This window comes from Leptonychotes weddellii, chromosome 5 (assembly GCF_054177405.1).
Source record: "Leptonychotes weddellii isolate Sample4059 chromosome 5, ASM5417740v2, whole genome shotgun sequence".
NCBI classification, from domain to species: Eukaryota; Metazoa; Chordata; class Mammalia; order Carnivora; family Phocidae; genus Leptonychotes; species Leptonychotes weddellii.
This window is the reverse complement of record NC_138373.1, coordinates 77,737,416-77,757,303: the sequence shown is the minus strand read 5'-3', so window position 1 is coordinate 77,757,303 and position 19,888 is coordinate 77,737,416. Positions and strand designations below refer to the sequence as shown.

Here is a 19,888-nt window from a genome sequence, read left to right as displayed (position 1 = left end):
AGATTGATAATTTTGATCATCTACTCATTTACTCTCAACAACCTTATAAAATACTACAAGCACTATTTTATATGAGAAAATATACTCAGAGGGTAAGTACACTACTAAGGCTACATGACAAATTTAAAAAAACAAAAGGCTTATTATATATCTCACTTATGAAATTTCACACTCTAGAATCTGTTTCTTCTATTTCATAGTTACTATATCAATAAGAGAGAAACCAGCAGCAATTTCACTATTGCACAATTCCTACCCACTTTTGAGCCTATCTTTACAACAGTGGGAATAAATGTGAAGCCAGCAATGAAGAATGAGGAAGTTTAAGAATGCATACAAAATGTACGCTTCTTAAGAACAAGGAAGACATACAATTTTACAGATTTTAAATACAGGTACAATCAATTTCTCCTTTTTGCAATACTGGAAAATATACAGACATATACAAACATAATCATATGTCATGGGGGAAATATATAAAAGAGAAAACAAGAAGCAAACATTTTATAGTAAATCAGAGAGAGAAGAACCTATTTTTTAAATTGTTCCAATTTGGAAGATGTGAGTGATGAATGCACAAAGGATTTTAATAAATGGTAGGGAAGATAGGTGGTTTGTCATTTCCTCTTGTAAACATATATTATGTAGAATGATATACTTTAATTCATAATGCTTGCCTCAAAGCCTAAAAAATTTCACCCAGATTAGGAAAAATTACTAAAAGCTAAATTAAAATTCTAACTTTTCATTCAAAATAAACTCTCTCTCAAATACCATCTTAACATTATTTCTTAAGGTAATTAAAAACTTACTAAAAATCATCTCTAGGATATTCTATTTACTTTCTTCTTCAAATAAAAATAGCCACTTCCACAAACATACGCAAATGTTCAATTATCTAAATAGGCCATTAACATGACTACTATATTTCTATTATTAAGCCTACACAGTGACTTACCAATTCTTGGGGTAGCAGTGCTCTGTTCTGCAGGAGATGAAGTACTAAAAGCAGAAATTGGAATTTTCATCTGTATAGGACCTCGATTATTTGATGGACTATACAGTCCTGATGGGCCTACTGTAGGTAAAGAAGTCCTTGTGGCTTGTACAATAGAGTGTGCTGTTGGAACAGCCTGTACAGCAAGCGTTGTTCCTAATGGTGCAGCACTGGCAGGAGAGTTCCTTTGAATACTAGGACTGGCCACAGAAGGAACATTGTTTGTTTTAGTGGGGTTTGGCAAGGCTGGCAAGGATACTGGATTTTTGGTAAGACCACTCACTGTAGGTGGGCTTTGTACAGAAATGAACTCAACGTTGCCAGATGGTTGATTGGTCACTAAAGTCCCTGGATGGCTCTGTAGGAGTTGAGGCTGGGAGGATACCGCAACAGGTACATGCAAAATCACTGGTAAAGGTTGTAAAGAGATTGTAGGTTGGGGATTTCCACTAGGCACCTGAGTAGTAGCAACTACTGTAGCTGTGTTGGGTGCAGGAAGAACTGACGTTGCTGTCAGAGAACCAGAAGTCACTGGAGTCTGCAATTTAGGTTGACTACTGACAACTGTTGGAGGAGTGACAAGACTGGTTGAAGATACTATAAAAAGAAAAAAGAAGTCTCAGTTTATATGGCTGTCTTCATTTATCAGCTAGCATAATACAACACGATAAAATTTAATGAACTGCAGTAGATACAGTAAAGTCTTTTATAATAAAGTTTCTTCCAGATTTAAGTTCTGGAAATTCTTGGAATTAAATTTATAGAAGCATTTTTGCATCTATGTTTGGCACACAGCTTATGATTAATATGGAAGACTGCTATCTCAGTATCAAAACAGTGTCTGAAAATTATTATCACTTCAGAGTAACTGGAAAAATGACTGAAAAACACTGAAAACTTGGTAAAATTGTACAGATATTTTTGAAACTACAGTAAAAACATAAATGCCTAGGACACTGACAATATATAAACTCAAACAGACAATCTAGTAAGAGTCATCACTATTTTTTAAAAAGATTTTATCTATTTATTTGAGAGAGAAAGAGAGCATACACAGAGGGAGAGGGTGAGGGAGAAGCAAGTTCCCCGCTGAGCAGGGAGCCCGATGTGGGACTCGATCCCAGCACTCTGGGATCATGACCTGAGCCGAAGGCAGTTGCTTAACCGACTGAGCCACCCAAGTGCCCAAGAGTCATCACTATTAATGAATAAAATAAGCTTCATCATGGTATTTTATCACTTGGACCATGTGTGAAACCTCTATCTGTGGATCAAGTTTTACTGAATTACCTGGCAGGAGCTAGTATGGGGAGGCTCCCTCTACTGACACTCTAGTGACATTACAGGATTTGGGAAATAAAAGAGTAAAGATGAATTAAGAAATAAGGGAATTGATACCAAAGACCAGAAAAAATCAAAATGCTGGTTACTGGCATTTTACAATAATTTTGGTTTAACTATTTGTTTATTCTCAATTAAATGGGTTTCAAACTGATGACCAAGTGTCTTTCTCACTGATCTGTACTCTTTCCAAACTCAAAGGCACACCAGAGCAGCCAATCTTCGGTGTTATCCGGGGCGGGGGGAGGAGGGGAACGACACCTGGGATTACAGAGACCCTCTCAGGGAGTTGGCAATGTCAAAACTATTTTTATAACAATAATAAGACATTACTTGACTTTTTCACCATGTAAATATTTGCACTGATAGAACAAAAGCAATGGTGAGTAAAACTTGATGCCTCAGCACAAAACTCAAGGCAGTGAGTGGTACCCTAACTCTCACTGCATTCTTTACCACCACATATTTACAGTAAAAGACGAAGTGAACTTCACTGAAGAATGTCCATGATTTAGTAGTAAGAACGATTTATTTTATTAAATCTCAACCCTTGAATACAGGTCTTCTGAATATGCTGTGTGAAGAAATAGGAAATACACAGTAAGCATTACCACTGAATGCTGAAGTAGCATGGCTGGCTCAGGGAAAAGAGCTTATATTATTATTGTCTAAGTTATAAAGCTAATAGCCTTTTTCATGGAAGACCATTTTTACTTGAAAGAACGATTTATAAACATACTGTGATTATTCACATTTGGGTATTTGACTTATCTTTTCTTGAAAATAAACCTCGGCAGTCAGTTCAAAGAAAATAACTGCAATGGTACAGTTTACTGAGTTTATTGGCAATGATACATTTGAGTTTGAAAACAAAAATTAGAACTTTGGAAAAACTTGTATATGCCACTGAGAGCATGACAACTTCCCAAATCTTCAAAGACTTTTCTGACACCAATCGACAGTGAAATAAATAAATGTGATTTTTTAAAAGTTTATTAATGAGATATGTCAACAACTGAAGTCTTATATAACTCAGTGAATATTTTCCAAATGACTGATGAATGATATTAGCAAAAGATCCAACCAAGTACAAGACAGACAAATGGATTTTTTTTTTTTAAAGAATGGGGGCCGGTGGGGGTGGGGCAGCCAGAGATGGGAGAGAGAATCCCAAGCAGACTCCATACTGGGCATGGAGTCCAACCAAAACCAAGAGTCAGACGCTTAACTGACTACACTACCCAGGTGCCCCCAGACAAATGGATTTAATGAAAAAGTCAGAAAAATTCATTGTTATGGTTTCACATTCCATTTTTCAACTAACCTTTAAAAAACTGCTGCCTGTGTCAAAGAAAAATATCCACAAATACTCTAAAAGGGCTAGCCCTTTTGTAACTATCTATTTTTATGAGGCTGAATTTTCTTCACATATTTCAATCAAAACAACAAATTGCAATAGACAAATGCAGAGATAGATATAAGAATCTAGCTATCTTCAACTGTCTTAATGTTTTAAGTGTAAGAGAATTTGTAAAACTGTAAACAATAACTCTTCTCACTAATTGTTTTAAGCCTGAAAAAGTTATTTTTCATTAAAACATGTTATTTGTGTTACATGATATAGGTTTGTTATTATTTTTAAATAGACATTTAAGAATTTTTATGTTTTGGTGCCTGGGTGGCTCAGTTGGTTAAGCGACTGCCTTCGGCTCAGGTCATGATCCTGGAGTCCTGGGATCAAGTCCCACGTCGGGCTCCCTGCTTAGCAGGGAGTCTGCTTCTCCCTCTGACCCTACCCCCTCTTGGGCTCTCTCTCTCACTCTCTCTGTCTCGTAAATAAATAAATAAAACCTTTAAAAAAAATAAAAATTTTTATGTTTTAATTTCTACTACAGTAAAAATCAAATCATATAAGCCACATTTACATTATTATTATAATATTATACCAGGATACAGAAACCAGAAAATGTGAGAATCCCTAGACTTGAATTTCTATATTTGCATTCATATCTATAATCCTGATTTTTTAATAAATTTTTGTACTTATTTAATTTCAGATAAATACCTCATTCCCTTAGATCATTTCAATTTCAAAAAGATGTAATTAAAGAGAACCAAAGCCTTCAATTCCTAAGAAAATGAGTTTTCTTTAAAAAATTAAAAATATATTACCTGTATTCACAGGGGTTGGAAAGGTTGGTGGTGCACTCTCACTTACATTCCTTTTAGACTCCAGCATCTGTCTCACTGTGCCTGCATTTCTACAAAATATATATATACACACAAACAGTCAATGAAAATGCCATTCAGGAGGACATCAATTAATGAACAGAGAAAGCAGTGGCCAATAGGGGAAAGCATGGCAAGACCTGGGTACTGTAGCACTGAAGTGCAAATGACTGCAGAGGTAATGACGGCACACAGACCTCAGCATGCCAGGGTCTATGGAATTAAGGAAGAGTCTTTCTCTTATATCATAATGTCCTCAACACTTTAACAAAAAGCCAAACGTACATCCTAATATCTGTAGACATTAGTTTTTATCACCCTGATCAAAGCATTTCTCTATTACTTTGAAAGAATACTATTTAGTACAAGTGGTTAAAGAAGTCTTCAGTGACCAAAGAAAGCCTCAAAATTAATTAGCAAAATCAGTAACCACAAATGAGCAATTATAACAAAACAAAAAAGAAGAAAATCTAAATCCAGTATACCACTTATCTCTACATAAACAAATAGGAATACATTGCAAAATTTTCCTGTAAAATAAAATCAGAACCTTGTTCTGTTATTTAAAAACTTGACAAACAGACTGTTTACAATTCTCACCTGTACGGCACATTGTTATTATTGCTGTTGACGTCAACTACAGACTTCCCTGGTGATACTGGTGGGTTCGGTGGATTCTGGGGGAGAAAAAATACCCAGGTAAAATAAGACATTACCTCGACCTATTGTGATCATTTCAAACGTATCTGAATGTTGAATTACTATGTTGTACACCTGAAACCAATACTATAAAAAAAATAAAACCTTAAATGTTTTCTCAATATATTATCTCTTTACTTCCAGAAAATACGACTAGATGAGAAAAGAATTTGAATCCTGGCATTGCCACTTAAACAAATTACTTAATCCATTGCAACAACTGCTTACTATGTGAAAGATTAATATAATAATTCCTATACCTCAGTTTTTTAAGATGAATAAAGAATGTGAAAATGGTTTACATGCTGTAAGGGTTTAATAAATATTAATATGAATCTAAAGAATAACTAGACATACTCATTCAATATCAAGTGAATGCCTACTACATACCACACATAGCAGGCACCAAATTACCAAGAGAAACTCAAAAAAGTACATATTTATTCTTTCCCAGAAATAGTTGATTACCAACAAAGTGGTGCCTAAGGTCACAAATCAAAATTCTCAAATCAAAATTATTTTTTCAATTATTGCTTAAAAAATAACTACTTGCCACTATGTGACTTATAACATCATAAAGGGATATCTCAATTCTAAACTTACTTAAGTATCAACTAATTTCAGCCTTTTCCCCCCAAAAAACAGGGAATATAGAAATGGGATTCTCATACATATTAATTACCATTACTTGGGCATCAGTCAATAATTACTCTATCATCATTTATTTCTTAAATTAAGAAATATAAATAATTCTGCTTAAGGTTTAATTAATATAATAAATATTAAAACAAAGGTGGTAGGTGCTTAAGATCACATCAAGTAGATGCTACTAATCACTCTTTTCAATCAACAAATCTTGATGCTTTTTATAGGATAAAAGAATAATTTTAACCAAGAAGTATAGCATTATACTAGTTACACATGTAGAGAAGAGACAAAATTACAATGACTTGCTCTAAAGGTGCTTAAAATCTGCCTGTAGACAAAAACATATGAAACAAATAGAAAAGCAAATTAAAGTAACAGTGCAGTGCCAACGGAAAAAGTTTTTTAAAAAGTTTCTGAGGAAAATGCATCTTCATATAGGTTAGTACATTCAAAATAGCTAAGATGAAGATAAAGAACATTTCTGGGAGAAAAACAGAAAAAGAAGGAGTAAAAGCATAATAAATAAACAAATAAAACTGGTTTAGAACATGGTATGGTCACTGGATGGAAGACCTTAAGTACTACAGTGTGGTGACACCAGCAGATGGCAGAATAGGAAGAATAGGAAGATCACTCAAGGGATGGATCAAATTTCCTTTGTCAGAATTCCAGAAGCCAGTCAAGAGGTTATAGGACCCCAAGCAACAGCAAGGCAAAGAAGAGGTTTTTTGTAATGGGTAGGAAAGTCTGTTGCACTTATCCACCATATCCTAAACCCCTCCTGATACAGTATGGCACAATCAAAATTCCTCACTGTGGCTTCTCCTTCAAAAAGGAAAGAGAAGAGTGGAACTTTCATCCAATATTCTGGCTTTTCAGGGGGCTGTCCAAGGCACTGGTTTCTGTTTCACCTGACTTGGAGGGAGTAGCACATGTTGAATATCTAGGGGCCAGATGAGAACAAAGGTGAGCCTATTAGCTTGGTACAGCACCAGAAAAATCATACTAACAGACAGCAGGGAGACCTCCAAAAAGCATGGTTTATAAAACCAAAACTGTAATATGGAAGACAGATGTCAGTGGGGAGCTTCTGAGTACAAAGAGACAAGCCTCTTCAGATAAAAGATTATACACACAAGTTCAGAGAAAATGCATTTCTAGAAAAGGTTTGAGAGGTTCCCAGAGTATATACCTGAACTGAATAGTAAAGGTCTTCCTCTGTACAAAGATACTGTGAAAAGACAGGGAAAGGTGGTTGTTTTTTCAAATGCCCAAATTTCAACATAAGAAAACTAAACATACAAGGAAACAGGGAAATACAGCCCCAACAAAGAAATAAATCTCCAGAAACTGACCCTAAAGAAATGGGGATCTGTGAATTACCCATTAAAGAATTCAAAATAACCAACATCAAGATGTTCAATGAGGTAAAAGAGAACACAGAAAGAAAACTAAATGAAATTAGAAAAATTGTGCATGAAGAAATAAAAATATTAACAAAGAAACAGAGGCTCTAAAATAGAACCAAAGGAATTCTGGATCTGAAGAATAAATGAATTGAAAAATTCACTACATGGGATCAACACCAGACTATATCAAGCAGAATACTTAGTGGACTTGATGACAAATCATTTGAAATTATCAAGTTATAGGAGCAAAAGAAAAAAGTGAACAGAGCCCAAGGGATTTATGAGGCACCACTGAAAAGACCAATACATGAATATGGGAATCTAATAGAAGAGAGAGAAAATGAGCAGAAAGCCTCTGCAAATAATGGCCCCAAACTCCCCAAATTTGAGGGTTCTCAAATTCAAAACGCTCGGAAACCTCCAACTAGAATAACTCAAGAGATCTATACTGAAAAGCACAGACAAGGTATCAAAAGTCACAGATAAAGAATTCTGAAAGTAACAAGAGAAAAGCAACCCATTACATTCAAGGTAGCTCCCACAAGATTATCAGTAGTTTTCTCAGCAGATACCTAGAAGGCTACAAGGGAGTGGGATGATAGATTCTAAGTACAGAACGAGAAAACTACCAAGCAAAAATAACTATATCCAGCAAACTTTTATTCAAAAATGAAGGCAAAATTAAGATGTTCCTAGATAACAAAAAACCTGGGGAAGTTTATCACTATTAGATCTGCAATACAATACAAAAAAAAATTGCTAAAACGAGTCAATCAAGTGAAAATGAAAGGATACAAGATGGCAACTTGAAAGCATACAAACAGATGAAATGCTCTGGTAAAGGTAAATACACAAACAAATACAGAGTCCTGCATTACTATAAAGTGGGTGCATTAAATTACATTTAATTATATACAATTTAAGCATAAAAATAACTGTAAATTTATGTTAAAGGATACAGAATGTAAAAAGATATAATAAAACTAATAACCAAGTTGTGGGAGCAAGGTATAAAGAGTGAGGTTCTTAAATGTGATTGAAGTTAAGTTGTTACCAGTTTAAAACAGTTTACATAATCCCCATGGTAACCACAGATACAATACCTATAGAAGATACACAAAAGGAAATAAGAAAGGAATTAATGATTGTCACTACAATAAATAAATAAATAAATACACAGGAAGCAAGCCAGCAAAAAAAGAAAAAGACAAAACAGCTCCAAGACAAATAATTAACAAAATGTTAATGATTAGTCCCTCCCTACAGAAATTACTTTAAATCCCAATGGATTAAATTCTCATAGAAAGACATACATTCACTTAATGAATAAAACAAGATCCTGTTACAGGATGTTAACAATGAACACACTTTAGATCTAAAGACACACACAGGCCAAAATTATAAGGATGAGAAAAGATACTCCATTCAAATGGTAACCAAAAGGGAGAAGGAGTGACCATACTTAAAATAAGACAAAATAGAGCTGAAGTAAAAAACTGTCACAAGAGACAAAAAGGACATTATATAATGACAAAAGCATCAACTGACCAAATAAAATATTTATACATTTATATGCACATAACATCAAAGCCACCAAATGATGGAACATTGACAGAATTGAAAAAGAAACAGACAGCCAACACAGTATAGGAGTCTTCAGTCCATCATTCTATATAATAGGTAGATGATCCAGAGAAAAATTCAGTAAGGAAATAGCAAAACTGAACTAATACCAAAGACCAAATGGACCAGACGTTTGTAGAAATTTTTACCCAACAGCAGAAAAATACAAATTTTTCTCAAGTGCACACAGAACATTCTCCAGGATAGATCACATATTAGGTCACAAAATGAGCCTTACCAAATTTATAAAGATGAAACTCATACCAAGTATCTTTTCCAACCACAATAGACCAAAAGTAGAAATCAACAGCAGAAGGAAAAATGGAAAAGTCACATATATGTAGAAATTAAAACACACTTATAAAATCTAATGGATAAAAGAAGAAATCACAAGAGATATTAGAAAATATCTTAAGACAAATAAAAACAAAAACACAACATACGAAATTTATGGGAAAATTTATGCAGCAAATATAGTACTAAGAGGAAAATTTATAGTGGTAAATGCTTCCATTAAAAAAGAAGGAAGATCTCAAATCAACAACCCAACTTTACACTTCAAAGGACTAGAAAAAAGAAAAAGTAAGCTCAGGAGAGGGAAGGAAATAATAAAGACTATAGCAGAAATAAAACAGAGAAACAAAGTCAATAGGGAAAAAAAATCAGCTAAGAGTTGGCCTTTTAAAGGATCAACAAATTGGCAAAACTTTACCTAGATTATCTGTGAAAAAACAAAGAAGACATAAATAAATAAAATAAATGGAAGAGGAGGCATTACAACTGATGCCACAGAATAAAAAAGGGATCACAAAAGACTACCATAAACAATTATAAGGCAACAAATTGGATAACCTAGAAAAAATGGGACAGCTTTCCAGAAATATACAACCAAGAGTGAATCAAGAAGAAAATAAAAATTTGAACAAGATCTATACAGGTAGTGAGACTGAATCATGAATCAAAAACATTCTAATAACAAAAAACACCAAGGACCAGATGGCTTCAACGCAGAATTCTACCAGACACTTAAAGAAGAATGAACAACAGTCTTCCAACTCTTCCAAACAACTGATGGGGAGGAGGAAAAACTTTCAAACACATTTTATGAAGCCAGTATATCCTGATACCAAAACCAGACACCACAATAAAAGAAAACTACAGCCCAATATCCCTGATGAACATAGATACAAAAATCCTCAACGAAATATTAGCAAACCAAATTCACCAGCACACTGAAAGAATTATACAACATGACCAGGTGAGATTTATCCCTGGAACGCAAGGAGAGCTTGACATGAAAATCAATCAATGTATAAATCAATCAATCAAACACATTAACAAAACGAAGGGGAAAAAAACTACATGATCTTCTCAATTGTTGTAGAAAAAGCATTTCATATAATTCAACACCCTTTCATGATAAAAAAACACTCAACAAATTAGGAATGGAAGGAAATTACCTCAACAGAAAAAAAAAAAACAAAACTGTATGTCAAAAGCCCACAGCTAACATCAATGGTGAATCAATAAAGCTTTACCTCTAAGATCAAGAACAAGGCAAGGATGTCCACACTCACCAACTTCTGTTCAACATGGTACTGGAAGTATCTCACCAGAGCAATTAAACAAGAAAAAGAAATAAAAGGCAGCCATACTAGAAAGGAAGAAGAGAAATTTTCTGTTTGCAGATGACATGATCTTATAGTCAGAAAGCTCTCAAGAGTCCACAAAAAAAAAAAAATTCAAACAAATGAATTCAGCAAAGGTGCAGGATTAAAAATCATCATCATCATCCCTAAGCAAACATCAATCATATTTCTATATACCAACAACAAACAATCTGAGAGAGAAATTAAGAAAATAATCCCATTATAATATCATTAGGAGAATAAAATATTTAGAAGTAAACTTAACCAAGAAGGCAAAAGACCTTTACATTGAAAACTACAAACACTGTGGAATGAAACAAAAGACACAAATAAATGGAGATATTCCATGTTCGTGGACTGGAACACTTAATATTGTTCAAATGTCCATACTACCCAAAGTGATCAAAAGCTTCCATGGAATTTCTATCAAAATCCACTGTCATTTTTTGCAGAAATAGAGAAAAGCATTCTATAATCCATATGGAAATTCCTGGGCCCCTGAATTGCCAAAACAATCCTGGAACAGAAGAACAAAGTTGGAGGCTTCATACTTCCTGATTTCAAAACATGTTACAAAGATACGGTAAATCAAAACAGTGTGGTGCTGGCATAAAGACAGCCACATAGACCAACAGAACAGAATAGACAGCCCAGAAATAAACTCTCACATATATGGTCAATCAGTCTTCAACAAGGATGCCAAGGCTACACAATGGGGAAAAGACAGTCTTTCGACAAATGGTATGAAAACTGGATATCCAAACACAAAAGAATAAAGCTGGGCCTTTACACCATATACGAAAATTAATTCAAAATAAATGGAAAACTTAAATATAACACCAAAACTAAAAATTCCTAGAAGAAAATATAAGAGGAAAGTTTCACGACATCGAATTTTGCAAGGATTTCTTGGATATGCCATCAAAAGCACAGGCAACAAAAGCAAAACAAAGGAGGTTACATCAAACTTAAAAACCTCTGCACATCAAAGGAAACAATGAACAGAATGAAAAAGAAACCTATGGAACAGGAGAAAATAGCTGCAAATCATGTATCTGATAAGGGGTTAATATCCATCCAGAATATCATAAAGGGCCCACAACTTAACAATTAAAAAACAAGCAACCTGATTAAAAAATGGGCAAAGGACCTAAACAGACACTCTGCCAAAGATATGCAAAACAGTCAACAAACATATGAAAAGATGCTCAACATCACTATTTGTTAGAGAAATTCAAATCAAAACCACAATGCAATGCCACCTCACATCCATTAGCATGGCCACTATCACAAAATAGAAAATAACAAGTGTTGGCAAGAATGTGAAGAAATTGGAACCCTGTGCGACCTCTTTAGAAAACAGTATGGAAACTCCTCAAAAAACTAAAACCAGAATTACCAAATGATCCAGCAATTTCACTTTTGGATAGATATCCAAAAGACTTGAAACCAGGATCTTAAAGAGTTATCTGCACACAAATGTTCACTGTAGCATTATTCACAAAAGCCAGAAGATGAAAGCAGCCCAAATATCCATCAATAAATGAATGAATGAAAATGCAGTATATACTATATATATACATATATATGTACATATATATACATACATACAGTGGATATTATTCACCCTTGAAAAGGAAATCTTGTTATATGCTATAATACAGATGAACCAGTCATCAAAAACAAAAACAAAAAAACAAACAAAACCCAAATACTATATGATTTTACTTACGAGATATCTAGAGTAGTCAAATCATAGAAACAAAAAGTAGCTGAGTGCTGAGGGGAGAGGAAATGGGAGATGTTCGATGGTAGTGGAGCTTCAGTTTTGCAAGATGAAAAACACCTAAAGATCTATTACGCAGTGTTAATATAGTTAATACTTCTGAATTGTGAAGTTAAAAATGATACATTTTAGGTTATGTGTTTGTAGCACAATTAAAACAATTTTAAGAATTTAATTTAAAAAATTAAAATGTAGAATGTAATCTAAAATTTTACTCAACTACATCATTGATTTTTCAGAAAAGCTAAGAAATATCTTTACATTTCTTTTATAGTAAGAACTAGAAAGGATATAAGTTAGAGATATCAGTCATAAGGCAGTAACAGACTAGATTATAAATGTGGACTTAATAGCAAACTGCCTATGAGGGTTTTGTGTTCTCTTAAAAATTAAAATAGAAAATGTTTTAAGACAAACCTGCATGGTGGGGTTTGTTTTTAACTGGTTAATATCAGAGGATCAAGGAGCAAATCTAAATAGAAGAAAAGCATTATTATTGTTTCCTTATTTATTTTAATAAGGGGGGAGAACTAAAGTTTTAAACTTTCATTCTATATCTCTCCTGTTTTTAAAACCTAGCATGACACTGATGTAAAATTATATTGGATACTATAATTAAAGGGAATTAGGACATTAATGAACAAATTCTTGAGATTTCTAGAAATCTCTCTCACAAAAGAAAATATTAACAAGAATGGGTAGAAAGATGTTCCAGTTTGGGCATGTAAAGGTGGCCTTACCCAAAAGCTAATTAAGGATGGAACAAAATTTGAAAGCTTGAAGACCACCTCAATATTTTTCTTCAAGCACCACATACCCTAATTGTTCAAATTAATCTTTTCTAATCTTTAGGAATTATACAGTATTTATTGTTTCCATAATACTTATAGCTATCCATAACAAACCCTTCAGGGATTGTACTATTTTCATCTTCATTCCTTAAAGTTTGTCTCTGTCTCTGTCTGTCACTTTTGAATAAATAAACAAGAACTAGAATTAGTTTTGAAAACAAAACAGACATACATAAACACTGGAAAGTATATGCTGGGGCAGCATGCTGCTTGGTTCAAACATAAGAATAAAAGTGGAAATTCACACTGTACAAAAACAAAGGAAAAATTGCAAAGCCCTTTCTTTGGTTCAAGCACAGCAAATAAAAAAGGTTTGCATCGGGGCACCTAGGTGGCTCAGCCGCTTAAGTGTCTGCCTTTGGCTCAGGTCATGATCCCAGTGTCCTAGGATCAGGCCCCACATCGGGCTCCCTGCTCTGCAGGGGAGCCTCCTTCTCCCTCTCCCGCTCCCCCTGCTTGTGCTCCCCCTGCTTGTGCGCTACTGTCTGTCAAATAAATAAATAAAAGCTTTAAAAAAAAAAGTTTACATCAATTTTCTAAGAAATAAAATACCACAATTTTTATATTATGACAAACGAATGGGGGCGGCTTGGGTGGCTCAGTTGTTAAGCGTCTGCCTTCAGCTCAGGTCATGGTCCCAGGGTCCTGGGATCGAGTCCTGCATCGGGCTCCCTGCTAGGTGGAAAGCCTGCTTCTCCCTCTACCCATTCCCCCTGTTTGTGTTCCCTCTCTCGCTGTCTGTCAAATAAATAAATAAAATCTTAAAAAAAAAAAAAAAAACGAAGCTGAAAAAGTGTTCAGAATCAGGAAATTATATAATTGAAGAAGACTATAATAAAAAAATCTTTGGGAATGGCCAAAGGAAGGTTTGGTAAGATTAGTCTGTGTAGAACAAAGATAAAAACTGTCAGTTGCAGGGAGTCTGGGTCCTGGGATCGAGCCCCACGTCAGGCTCCCCACTTGGCAGAGACCTGTTTCTCCCTCTCCCTCTGCCTGCTGCTATGCCTACTTGTGCTCTCTATCACTGTCAAATAAATAAATAAAATCTTAAAAAAAAAAAGAAGCTATCAGTTGCTCATGAAAAGAGAGCAACCAGAGCTTTAAAAGTTAAGTAAAAACAATACAAAGATGGAGAACAGATTAGCAGCTGCCAGGGGATAGGAATAGGTGGATGTGGGGGGAAATAAGGTAGGTTTAAACTGTAAAAAGGCAGCACTGAGGGAGTCCCTTCATAGTAATGAAATGGAACAGTTCTAGATCTTGAATGTGGTAGAGGTTACATAAATCCATACATGGGATCAAATTGCATAGAACTGCGCATGTGTGCACACACATATACACATAATGAATTCATATAAAATCTGGTGAGAAATGGTAAGGTCTACAGCCTACTTAACATAATTTATCAGTATCTTGATTTTAATACTGTACGGCAGTTATATAAGATTTCACCACTGGGGAAAGGTAGGTGAAAAGTTCACCGGAGTCTATGTACTACTCTTGCAACTTCCTGTACATCTATAATTATTTCAAAATAACTTTATTTAAGGTCAAGTAAAGAAGATGTCAAAATGAATGAAAACAGAAAAATCCAATGGTAATGATTACTACTGAAATAATTGTTACTGGCAATTAGTAAGTGCCAGACAATGGAGCTCTCAAGACAAAGAAATGTAACTTGCCCAAATAGAAAAAAAGTCAAGAGGAAATGAAAGAAATTAAACTAAAAACTATAATGCAATATACAAGTGCTATATTAAAAATATGTATTACAGAGTAACTAAGGAAACAACAAAAGCAAAAGGTAGACTATACATTGTAGTTTATGTTATGCTACAATGTTCGGACTTAATTATATCGGGTAAGCAAAGAAGAGAAGAGGGCTACTCCAGGGAATGGAACACTAACATACTTTGGAGGAAATAAGAGACTAGACTAAGACACTGGCAAGAATTTAAAAAGAAAAAAACATGGTAAGACAAATCCCAAAAAGGTAATTTTAAAAATGAAATGAAAATATAACTTCCAGAATGCCATAAAATAGATTAATATAAGTATTGATATATGGAAAACAGTAACTGAGGATTAGAAAAGGGTTAATAATTAATTCTAGAGCTGCAGCTCCAGAAAGAACACAGAAGTAGTACACAGTATGAAAGCAAATTTCAGACCTGTAATAAAGGAAGACTTTCTTCCTAACTCACCACTTCCTAAGATTACCACCTAGAGCTAAATATTAATTATGCAAGAATAGAAATCCTTACTTCTTGTCTTTTCTTAAGATCTTCTTTGGCTGCTCCAAAGCGTTTGGTTAACCTGGCTATCTTGGCCTAAAAAAAAAAAAAGAAAGCAAAAATGAAACAGAAATCAAGTAACATTATGGTACTAAAAAGGAACTCACGCATATATTACAAGAAACCCACAAATAAAAGGACCCTGAGATCACCAACAGCAAAGAAAATAAGGCAAGCTGATCATAAAATATATATTTGGAAAATACAGAAAATCATAATGAAAACTAAAATGACCTTTGAACTCAATACCCAGAGGTAAAGACTCTTAATTTTAGAAGGTTAGCTTTTTCCCTCCTAGAATTCACAGACCAAGACATTTCTGGGTATGTACAACTGTGGGGATTTTTGTTGTTATTTTTTAATATGTTGTAACCACACAATTTTCTGAGAATTCTGAACTAAATGCATCTGTAAGTCATAAAAGATCCAACCATGGCTTATGGATATATGTATAATATACTGAATCATTATTTATATACTGTTTCCCAGTGGACATGTTCAGTGTTTCTCAATGTACTACTATAGCCAAATAATGCAATTAACAATACTGTTCTTTCAGATTATTTCCTTGGGTAGCACTCACATAGATGTAACTTCTAAGACAGAATATATTTTTAAAGCTCTTGTCTAAATGATTCTTATCTAAATTATCTAATAATTATCAAATATCTAAATGACAATTTTTCAGAGAGGCTTTGCTAATTTGTACATTCAACATCAGTGTATATGTGTGCTCATTTAATATTACTCTTTAAAACATTTACTTTCATATTATGTTAATTTTAATAATCTGTCAAAAATGTTACCTTGCTATTAACATTTCAGTGAAATTATTTTATTAATCATTTGTACTGCTATATAAACTGATTAATCACATATTTGCCCAAATACATATTCACAGAAACTTTAAGGAAAAAAAAAACAGAAAAGAAAAAAAAATATCTCATTACTACATGATTTATTTTGTATTTAAGTCTTTTACTAAAGTACAGATGTAATACTCAACTGTTTTTGTTGCTGTTAACTGCTGCTGCCAGTCTTAAGTTTTTGTTTTTATTTATTTTTTTTGAGAGAGAGAGAGAGAGCATGAGCACATGTGCAAGCAGAGGGAGGAGTAGAGGGAAAAAACGAACTCCCCGCTGAGCGCAAATCCTGATACTGGGGCTGGATCTCACAACTCTGAGATCATGACCTGAGCTGAAATCAAGACTGAGCCACCCAGGCACCCCACTGCTGCTGCCATTTTATGTTAAATATATTTTCAAGAAATTTAAATTAAACTTCTGAGCGTGTTCAGGAGGCCCGCCTAAGGAGGAATTCCTCCAGAAAAATTATTTTATCCAGTATAAGCGTATCTACAAAGAAAATGGTATTATTTACTTTTAAAGTTTCTTTCAGAAAGTAGTCACTTCTGAAGGAGACCCGAAACCTAACAAAGTATTTAAGTCCACTGACAGAGCCTATGCAATCGATCACCTATGACCCTGAGGATGAAGATTTTCCTTAGGACTTGAGTATTTATGCATATTTATTAATACCAAAGACATAGAGCATAATTTTATATTCTTAATATGGATTTACCTTCCTGTGATTAAAATATTTCAAATAATTTTTTTCAAGAAAGCTATATGGGAAGGTGTTTTCTGTACCACAATTTATGCAAGAATGTCTTTCATTCTTGAGTCTATCTGGTGGGTATTCTGTAAGTTGCATAGTTTGTAGAGTATTGTTATACTACTTTTGCTTAAATTAAAAAATCATTTTGTATATGATGTATCTGGGGAAAGGTCTAGAAGGAATAAATACCAAAGTTAAAAAGTGGTTACTTCTAGAGGCTAGAACTGGCAGGAAGTGAGGGAGAATGTAAAGAGGACTTCACTTTCAAGTCATACACAGCTGTAATATTTAAATGCTTTTTAAAAAGAATTTTATCACTTAAAAAATTAAACTATTAGCAGAGAAATAAAATCAAAATCTGGACACTGACTCACTGTCTGCCATTTAATATTATTTTTAAAAAAAGAAATCAAAGACCAGCTTTTTTGTTATTTTAATCTAGGAAATTGTGCAATTTTTTAAAATTATAATTCAAAATATCTGTCAATAATGTGTCTAAGATTAGGTCTCTTTTGGGAAGTATTACATGAGATTTTTAAGAAACTATATAAACAAGTCACTTTTTTAGTCTAGGAAAGTCATATTCTATTATTATGTCTTTACTACTTTTATTTCATTTTGCTCTTTGTTTCTTCCTTAGGCATATCTATCATTTCTTGTATAATGGCATAAGGGTAGCTATTTAAATATAAGTCACATAAATTGTTGAGATTCAGACACACTGAGCCTTATTTAGCAAGCTAGGCAAACCAGGGATTTCCTTGCTCATGTACCAAGGAACCTCTTAGGAAACAATCATCTGAGAAAAGAGCTAATCACGTATCAAGTCTCACTTAAAATATTAGCATTCAAAAAAAGCTACTGAATAAATGGACACATATATCCGTTACTCAAAACTGTCTCTTGGATTAGGCAGCCACAGATTTACTTGTTGGGGGGGGCTATTTTCAGTTAAAACTACTTAGGATGGCATTTTATAAATTATAACCAATGAAATATTGTATTCCAGGGTGTGTTGATAGCTTTTCCATTTCCATAAAAAAATCCACTTGAAATTTTGAGTATTCTGAATCTGTACAATGATTTGAAAGGAATCAAGGCTTCCTATCTAGGAACATGTTACATTTACAGTTGAACCTGTTGACTCAGATTTTCTTTTTCTGTTCTTTTTCTTCACAATGGTCTTGAAATTTTCTTTTTGGTTTATTCTTAACTACTTATTCATTTTTAAATATCTACCAAATGTACAACCTTTATCTCATATTTTCTTATTGTTTATTGTTGATATATAGAAAAACCAGTAGAAAGTTCTTCCTCAATCAGGCAGTTTCTAAATTTACTACTTTTTCAACAGTTTGCCAAGTTAATTCTATTGTGTTCCCAATCATTACTCTTAATTTCTTTTTCCTGTCATTATTTTATTGCTAAGACTACCACCAAAACTCTAAATAGCAGCATAGATAATAGACATCTTTGTCCTAGTCGCAACTTCAATAGAAATACTTCCATGATCCACTAGTAAATATGATATGGGTTATAATCTGAACAGAGTTCCTTATAATTTTAGGCTTTCTACTTCCTTACTAAATAAAATGGACATAATAGGTATAAGGTTGTGTATAATAATGTCCTCTTACTTAAAGAATCTCCTCTGGATCTCTGTCTCCTTTTTGAATCCTTATGTAGCTTATTTGTACTCATTATTTATAAATAAAAAATTAATCTATTTTTAAAGTCTTCACAAAAGAATAAGGTTTTGTCTTCATTGCTCAATATTCAAAAAGGGTTGGGTTTTTTACATTTTATTAATTTATTAACTCTTTCTGCCTTCTGGGAGTTTAGTCTGTAATTGTTTTTTCCTAGCACAGGACATGAACACATAATGTTCTGTTTTCCTGTTCAGTAGTAATGAATTTAAAATTGTAAAATTCCCTTTGAATACTGCTGTGTCTTTCACTTACAGGTTTCGATATGTAGTACTTTAATTACATTTCTGATCTAAAGAGTGGAGAATTGGGGCACCTGGGTGGCTCAGTTGGTTAAGCAACTGCCTTTGGCTCAGGTCATGATCCTGGAGTCCCAGGGTTGAATCCCATATCAGGCTCCCTGCTGAGCAGGGAGTCTACCTCTCCCTCTGACCCTCCCCCTTCTCGCACTCTCTCTCTCAAATAAATAAAATCTTAAAAAAAAAATAAAGAGCAGAGAATTTCCATTTTTACTTCCTCTTTGCAATTATCTGGAAGTATGTTTGGCAGGTGGTTATGGTCTGGGAGGGGTAGAAAAGCTAAATATTTGTTGATAATTTCTCTTTTTATTACACATTTGCTACTGACTCCACAGCAAATGACAACTATCTGCATTTTAAGACGTTCTTCTAAGTTACTATAATGCTCATCTTGACAGAGCATCAAAGATATATAAATCTAAAAATTATACGACATTTTACACTTAAAAAATAATTAAAATCGGGGTGCCTGGGCAGCTCAGTTCGTTAAGCGGCTGCCTTCAGCTCGGGTCATGATCCCAGGGTCCTGGGATCGAGCCCCACATCGGGCTCCCTGCTCAGCAGGAAGCCTGCTTCTCCCTCTCCCACTCCCCCTGCTCGTGTTCCCTCTCTCGCTGTGTCTCTCTCTGTCAAATAAATAAATAAATAAAATCTTTAAAAAAAAATAATAATAATAATTAAAATCAAGGAAATAACTGTTGAGATTTACTTTACCATTTGACATCTCTGAAAAAGCAAAA

The 19,888-nt window shown here is 33.9% G+C and overlaps 1 protein-coding gene across 4 annotated transcripts in view; it reads right to left on the bottom strand.

The window, feature by feature from the left end:
- Nucleotides 1-19,888, bottom strand: part of ATF7IP (activating transcription factor 7 interacting protein) — a 126,630-nt gene that overhangs the window by 32,945 nt on the left and 73,797 nt on the right. For all 4 annotated transcript variants that reach the window (XM_081821267.1, XM_081821265.1, XM_081821266.1 and 1 more), the window contains exons 6-9: nucleotides 15,497-15,562; nucleotides 5,168-5,244; nucleotides 4,511-4,599; nucleotides 959-1,594 (exon numbers count right to left, since the gene is read on the bottom strand). In XM_081821267.1, coding sequence (XP_081677393.1) covers nucleotides 959-1,594; nucleotides 4,511-4,599; nucleotides 5,168-5,244; nucleotides 15,497-15,562 — 868 coding nt within the window. The remainder of the gene's footprint in view (nucleotides 1-958; nucleotides 1,595-4,510; nucleotides 4,600-5,167; nucleotides 5,245-15,496; nucleotides 15,563-19,888) is intronic.